At 46.9% G+C, this 7916-nt stretch overlaps 1 protein-coding gene across 1 annotated transcript; it reads right to left on the bottom strand.

Moving 5' to 3' along the window:
- Positions 1 to 6738: 6738 nt before the first annotated feature.
- LOC123049339 (glutaredoxin-C3-like) lies at positions 6739 to 7531 on the bottom strand. The gene has a single exon (XM_044472269.1). The coding sequence runs from the start codon at positions 7417 to 7419 to the stop codon at positions 7015 to 7017; it is 405 nt and encodes a 134-aa protein (XP_044328204.1). The 5' UTR covers positions 7420 to 7531; the 3' UTR covers positions 6739 to 7014.
- Between the last annotated feature and the right edge of the window lie 385 nt (positions 7532 to 7916).

Raw genomic sequence — 7916 nt, 5'->3', positions numbered from 1 at the left:
CATCATCATAATGAGCTCAATGTGACTAAGGCGTTAGTCACGGGATCATGCATTGCGGTACGAGTAAAGAGACTTGCCGGTAACGAGATTGAACAAGGTATTGGGATACCGACGATCGAATCTCGGGCAAGTAACATACCGATTGACAAAGGGAATTGCATACGGATTGATTGAATCCTGGACACCGTGGTTCATCCGATGAGATCATCGTGGAACATGTGGGAGCCAACATGCGTATCCAGATCCTGCTGTTGGTTATTGACCGGAGAGGCGTCTCGGTCATGTCTGCATGTCTCCCGAACCCGTAGGGTCTACACACTTAAGGTTCGGTGACGCTAGGGTTGTAGAGATATATGTATGCGGAAACCCGAAAGTTGTTCGGAGTCCCGGATGAGATCCCGGACGTCACGAGAGGTTCCGGAATGGTCTAGAGGTGAAGAATTATATATAGGAAGTCCAGTTTCGGCCACCGGGAAAGTTTCGGGGATTACCGGTATTGTACCGGGACCACCGGAAGGGTCCCGGGGGTCCACCGGGTGGGGCCACCTATCCCGGAGGGCCCCGTGGGCTGAAAGTGGAAGGGAACCAGCCCTTAGTGGGCTGGGGCCCCCCCCTTGGGCCTCCCCCCATGCGCCTAGGGTTGGGAACCCTAGGGGGGAGCTTCCCCCTTGCCTTGGGGGGCAAGGCACCCCTTCCCCCCTTTGGCCGCCGCCCCCCCTTCGAGATCCCATCTCCCTGGGCCGGCGCCCCCCCCCCCAGGGGGCCTATATAAAGGGGGGAGGGAGGGAAGCAACGAACAGCCTTGGGCGCCTCCCTCCTCCCCTGCAACACCTCTCTCTCTCTCGCAGAAGCTCGGCGAAGCCCTGCCGGAGACCCGCTACATCCACCACCACGCCGTCGTGCTGTTGGATCTCCATCAACCTCTCCTTCCCCCTTGCTGGATCAAGAAGGAGGAGACGTCGCTGCACCGTACGTGTGTTGAACGCGGAGGTGTCGTCCGTTCGGCACTCGGTCATCGGTGATTTGGATCACGGCGAGTACGACTCCGTCATCCACGTTCATTGGAACGCTTCCGCTCGCGATCTACAAGGGTATGTAGATGCACTCCCTTCCCCTCGTTGCTAGTATACTCCATAGATGCATCTTGGTGAGCGTAGGAAAATTTTAAATTATGCTATGATTCCCAACAGAATTCCCCATCCTCCCTTAGGCCCGACCACCGACGAGGTCCTACCTCGGGGTGCGGCAGCGGTGGTGGGGGACGTGGGTCGCCGAGATTACGAATAGAGAGACCAACACCCGCCGGTGGCTCGGTAGCTTCCACACGGCCGGGCTTGCGGCCATGGAGTATGACCGCTGGCAGGTCCGCTACCACGACGCGACGGTAAGGCTCAATTTCCCCTTTGGCACACGTCCAGTCGACCTCGTCCTACCAGAGCCAGGGTGATGAGCTCGGCTATGGCACGAGAGCACTGGGAGGCGAGGGATTGCCTCGAGGCCGAGGCCGCTTACGAGGCCTACATGCAAGAGCTCTGTCGGCAGCACCCGGAGCTCGTGGATGCGGAGCGAATGATCTTTGCCGGCGTGGAGGGTGGCGAGGTTATCATGCTCTCCTCCTGTGACTAGGTCGAAGGCGACAAAGACGGCGGCGCGGAGGGCGTCGAGGTGGGTGGCGAGGATGAGGAGATCGGCGCCGACAAGTGGAGAAGTGCCTTCCCTAATGACCCTGTCGATGGCACCGACCCGAACCCGGCTCGCGGCACACCGTACCTGACGAGGAAGGATTGGCTCAACCTCCACTTCGACCGAACGTACTTTAGTTTAGTTTAAATTTATGTTTTATGTTCTCTTATGCAAAACTATCTATGTTTATGTTTGAATGCATGCTACTTTCGATTGAACCTGCTTTGAACTTGATCAAATTGAAGTTTACAACATTAAGTTCAGGGGATCGACTAGAAACGACCAAAAATTGCTGGAGTATATATATACTCACTAAGGGTTTTACTCCGTTAACTTTTCGGGGATCGGCTAGAGATGGCCTTATGCCTTGTTTATTTCAGTTATTCACAATGTGATGCTCTATATGTGCAACTATTTACCGTGCAGTTCAATTTCATCAATAACAGTTTCAACAATACCACTATGAATTATGATATTTCGTTGCTGTTAAGGATGTTGCAGTTGACACGCCTTTCCATCTTTTAACAATAACTAGTGTACTTTAGACCTGCACAATACCAGTTTGAATGACTATATTTGCATGTTTTTAAATGTTATGCCTGTTGCAGTTAACGCACCTGTCCACTTCTTGTTTTGCTTAACTAGCGTGCTTAAACTTGCACACTGAAGCTATCCTTTGGAAATTATGTTATCTACCATGGATATATTTGGGTGATGTTTAGCCTGTTGTGCTTAACATGCCTTTAGATGTACTCACACAGGACAATATTGGGAACAACTGCTGTTTTCCATCGAGATTAGTTTCATCGCATTGTTTATATATACTCACTATTCAGGATATCGATAGCTGGTACCATATAGCCCGGAGGCTGATAAGGGATTAATCGTCGAATCGGACATTTCACTTAATATATTTGTAACCCATTTATCGGTAGGTTAACTAGCGCCATATTTAATATATCTGATGCTACATAGCAACATCCATTGTACTGAATGTTATTAAAATGGGTCAAAAAAGTCAATCGAACTATTTGTTTACACTTTATGCAAGACAACAATGAACAGTAGGATGGTAAGTAAGAACTCTGCAGCCCTCTTTTTACTGCCCATAATGAGTTGTGTTAGACAACAATGTCTGAATCTTTATCCTTGTAGTGGTTCCCGAAGTAGTTTACTCAAGATTACCTCTCGAACTATGCCGACCATCACAAGGGGTTGGACTAGAGTCGTGCGTGCCTTCTGCGTGAAGGAGAGCACAATACGGGCATTCCTCTTCACCTTCTGCAGCAACCACAAGGTCTCTCGTCTCTTTCTTTACCATCTTTAATAATACAAGTATACAACCATGGTTCGTCATTCTTTATTTGGTGCTTATGTATTTCCTTTTTTGACGCAATTCTTTAACATATGTACCTGTGAATCGAATAATGCATTGGTTGTTGAACCTGATGGATATGAATGAATTTATTGCCTACTTTCTAATTGACGCAATTTTAAATAGGGTGAAAATAAGCTCTGCAGGTCATTACAGCGCACACGGTCTATAAAGCATAGCATGTGTGATATACATCATAATCCGATGCGGTTCATGGACGATATCACAAATGATGCGAGAAAACTAAATGTGTGTGATTGACGGCTTATCGTACACACTTTACAATCATGAACTGCTTGTGATGTGGCGCGCATCGTAAACGTAGAGCCAGTTTGGTACGTGTCTGGAAAAATCCTATGCCTGGACAACGCCTAGTATAAGGTAAAACCAAAGAAGTCCGACTGCGATTGTAATGCGAGCACAAACGAGTAGCAAGGATGGAGCATTTGGGATACGCGAGATATCACAAATAGTTGTTTGAAGACTCAGGTTTGGGATACATGCCGGCAACGCATACGCTTAGTTATAAAAAACGTATGCATTGCTACTTCCTATCCCCGACAGTTTCTGGGTCATGTGGGAAGGACCCCCATATCGCACACACTCACTAGGCGACGGTTTAAAATGCCATCGCGGAAAGGGGTTAAAAATCGTTTGTATAGCAGCTCGTTGAGTGCTTGGGTGTTTAGTAGGATTTTTTTTATTTTCATGCTTCGTTCCCCATCAACAACCACTTGAGAGATGAACCGACTACTGTCATAGGGGGTTGTTCTTCTCCCTCTTCATCCTTTAAGACCTTGGTAAAGCAGGAGGGTAGGGTGAAGAATGACCATACCGACGGTCGATCTTCCAGTCAAGGAGTGTCCAACATATGTATAACCACTTAAGAGAGAGAAGTTTTGACCCGAAAGACATATGTCGACTATTATCGTAACAGTTTTATCTTTTTATTCTCATAAATATGCTTTCATGAAAAATGTCTTTTAACTAAATGTCAAGTTTTTTATAATGCGATTTAGATGGAGAAGCTGATATGCCTCGTTAGGACTCCTACAGTCGTAGATTCCATCACGAGGGTGGTTGAGTACATGGAGATCGTGCTCGCCTATGCCGAGGGGGCTCGAGCTTACGCCAAGAGCGCAGCAACATTAGCCAAGAGCATAAGAGCAGCCACGAAGATCATTAGAGCAACCGCCGAGAGTGCGCGAGTAGCATTCGAAGTTTCGAGGACCGCCAAAGCTGAGATCAAGAGGATGTTTGGAGGCGAGGAGAGCCCATGATAGAGCTGAAATTTTGATTTTGAACTACCAGTGCACTGTCCTTATGTGATCTATATGATCGATGCACGTGAACTTAATTTCTATGTTGCTATGATGGAGCTGAACTTTTGCTTCTGAACTACTAGTACATCGCCTTTATGTGATATGTATGATCGATGCTTGTGAACGTAATTTTTACGTTGCTATGAAGATTACTATATGACTTTGCTTTATGTAATTGGATAGCTATGAAATTGACTTGTTAGCTTGTTTATTTATCCTCATAGATGAAGTGGTATGTGGTGTACTATAGGAAGAATTCGGGAGTCCATGATTCATGGGAGAAATGCAATGAACCAGTGGACGGTTACGAGAACAACTGCTATAAAGGATATAAGACTTAAAAGGAAGCAGAGGATCGTTACTCCAACTTCGTCTGCACAGAGAAAATCAACTATGAAGTATGCAAGACCGTGTGGACAAGTGGACAAGTAAATAATTTAATAATATATATCCAGTCCATTGTCATTATGATGTTGTCGTTATCATGAGGTCATATATGTATGTAACATGTAACATGTCAGAGGCCTCGCTGCGAAGGCTATGTTTTACTTACTTATGATGTTTTTCTAGGGAAGCTTATGATGTTATGTGAGTTGGACTCTAATGCGTACATCTATTGTATTTGATTTGGATTATTATTATGGTAAAATACGGTGTTGCTAATCGGCGATACATCTATTGTAATGCATGTGATTGAATATTGTAATTATTGTTTAATGCATGCTTTCGGATTAGAGGCGTTGCTCGCTGGAAATATATTTGTGGCGGGTGCCACAGAAGCCCAGTGGCAGGCATATAGATATGCCCACCACTGCAGTGTCTCTACCAGTGGCGGGGATGTGCCCTCCACTGATGTCTTGTTAGCAGTGGCGGGAGGTCAGTGGCGGGCTCCCCTGAGAGTCTCACCCGCCATTTGGTGGGCTTTCTGCGCCGCCACTGCTAGGCATTCCCGCAATAATGTGTGCTTGATATTAACCATATTATGTTAATTAGTATTTTGTTGAACTTAAATGTTGTCATTTGCCTCTGCTTAGTAATGTCAAAGTTAAGTGTTATATGATTTTACCATAGCTGTTAAATAGAAATATATTGTCATTTGGCTGAAAAAACATTGATATGTACCCTTTTTTAGACGTAAAAACCAAATTGGTCGCATGACAACAACATGGCATTATCACTGATGATGAATATTACTGATGGTGCGGGCCCATACACGTGGCACACCATCAGCATATTTGTTAATGATGGCAAGTGGCCCACACATCACTACTATATTTTATCAGTGGTACCATGTTGATGGCATGGGATGGGCACCCCACCAGTAGCGTTTTCTGCACTAAAGTGAAATCGCAACAACATGCCAAGTTTCAATTCGGAAAAAAATGTTTTTGGACAAGCACAACACGGCTGATGTTGCAAACCACTGAACCCGACCCCAGCCATGTTGCAAACGGCTGTACATTATCGAGCGGTTGACGCGGTGGAGATCTGATGGCTGCCACACATGCCATCCAACGGTTGTGAAGGTGGCTGATCCAATTCAAACATCACTCGGGGTTTATGTTACTCCCCCCTAAACTAATATAAGAGCGTTTAGATCACTACTTTAGAGATCTAAACGCTTTTATATTAGTTTAATTACGGAGGGAGTAAGATTTAACTAAGCAAAATCTTTTGTTCCTGGTCCAGGCCGGCCAGTATGGTCCACAGTTTGCATGCACGTAGAAGCCAAGCTAACTAGTTAGCTGTGTTCAAAGTATAATATCTGTTTGAGCTTTACACGGCCATGCATGTTAACAAAAGGGAGGGCCGCCCTAAAAAAGGCAGAGGATATGAGTATATGATGCCATGGGCAGGAGGCAAGAAGCAAGCAGCAAGTAGACACAGGCGAAGCAAACAGTGTAAAGCTATCTCGAACAAAGCATAAAGATGGCATGCACACACGCAATGCTAGCTAGCTCATGCAAAAAGATGAGCATGCATGCAGAAAGGTCCCTAATAAAATTACACCGGCCGGCGAGCACCGACCATTGGTACGAACACGTTGCCCACTTGTCTCTACAAAATCAAGTTTGTATAACTATTTATAGCCATTTGATGTTCATCTGGCTAAGCAAATTTAATATAAGTTGTCTTTATCTTTTCAAAGAAAAGGAGTTGTATCCCGGTCTCTCTATGTGCATATAATATATAAGAATTTCTCTTATCATATAGCAACATTGTAGATTAAACAGGCAACCAAAATCTGAAGACAGCATCTGACCATTAACGCCGAAAGGACACACGAGACAAAAATGCCAAAGGATGAACACACGACTAACAGAAGTTTTAAACAAGGCAAGCCAAATACTAATCAAAGGGAGATGAACACTAGATCTCTTTAGCACCAATCGAGCACACTGCACACACGCACATACACCCGGTAGACTGGTAGTGCAAGCATGCACGCACTAGCTCCCACAAGCTCAAACAAGACGGAGGCAGTAGTGGTAAAAAAAAACACCGACCTCTCACTCTCTCACACTCACGCACACGCACACCAGTGATCTATAATTAACTGACCTTTGTGGATGTAAACATCTATCCTACTATTAGCCCCAACCAGTAACGGTGTCACTGACAATGTGGTGGCGCTCAGAGCCAGAGAGCGCCGGCCTCCTTGAGCAGCGGCACGAGGGAGCCGTTGATGTGCGCGGCCATCACGCGGTCCATGGCGCCGACCAGCTTGCCGCCGATGAATACGACGGGAACGACCGGTGCGGCTCCTCCGGGGCCGGCGCAGCCGAGGAGGTCGGCGAGGGCGCGCTCCAGTTCGAGGCCGCGCGGGTCGAGGTCCAGCTCGTGCAAGGTGGGGTGCACGCCCATGCCGCAGAAGAGGCGCTTCACGGCGTGGCACATGCAGCAGCTGCTCACGCTGAACACCACCACGGCGCTCTCCGACGCCAGGCGCTCCACCCGCTCCGCCGCCGTCTCCGCCGCCAAGGCGACCGGTATCGCCGGCATGTACCACGCCTGCTCGGCCGCCGCGCCGTACTGCATTGTTCGATACCGCTGCGAAATTAACTAGCTAATTAGGTGGCTAAACAACTGCTTATTAAGTAGCTAAGCGCGGGAGGTGGTTTGAGAGAGCTAGCGTGAGCTGTTTTAGGGCTGGCGAGCTACAAGTGAGAAGAGGCGCATGTATATATAGAGCTGGGGCAGCGGCGTTTCGTTTTTTTCTTTTGGGGTCCAAGGGTGGTGCGTCTTCACGGAAAGGAGAAGGAATGCCTTTTTCTTTTCCAGGATGTACATGCAGGTTTTCGATACTAGACGATCTCACGAGACGCATGCAACTTTAGACCCTGAAAACCTCTTTGATTGCGTGCTTGGCATACTTTCAGCATTTTGGTAGGCCTATATATTTTCATATATCTTGATTGTTTCAGCATCTCGAAGTTAAACCGTATATGTTCTGTTTAAAGAGGCCACAGCAATGGTACAAAGTCAAGCCTATTTCACAAATTAGGATTTTTGCATCAAACTTCCTGCTATCTTGG

This window comes from Triticum aestivum, chromosome 2D (assembly GCF_018294505.1).
Source record: "Triticum aestivum cultivar Chinese Spring chromosome 2D, IWGSC CS RefSeq v2.1, whole genome shotgun sequence".
Classification (NCBI taxonomy): Eukaryota; Viridiplantae; Streptophyta; class Magnoliopsida; order Poales; family Poaceae; genus Triticum; species Triticum aestivum.
Note: the sequence above shows the minus strand (reverse complement) of the source record. Positions and strands in the feature narration are given on the sequence as shown.

Excerpts from the sequence above, each read along its gene's own strand:
- LOC123049339 (XM_044472269.1), bottom strand. The coding sequence starts at position 7,419 with ATGCAGTACGGCGCGGCGGCCGAGCAGGCGTGGTACATGCCGGCGATA.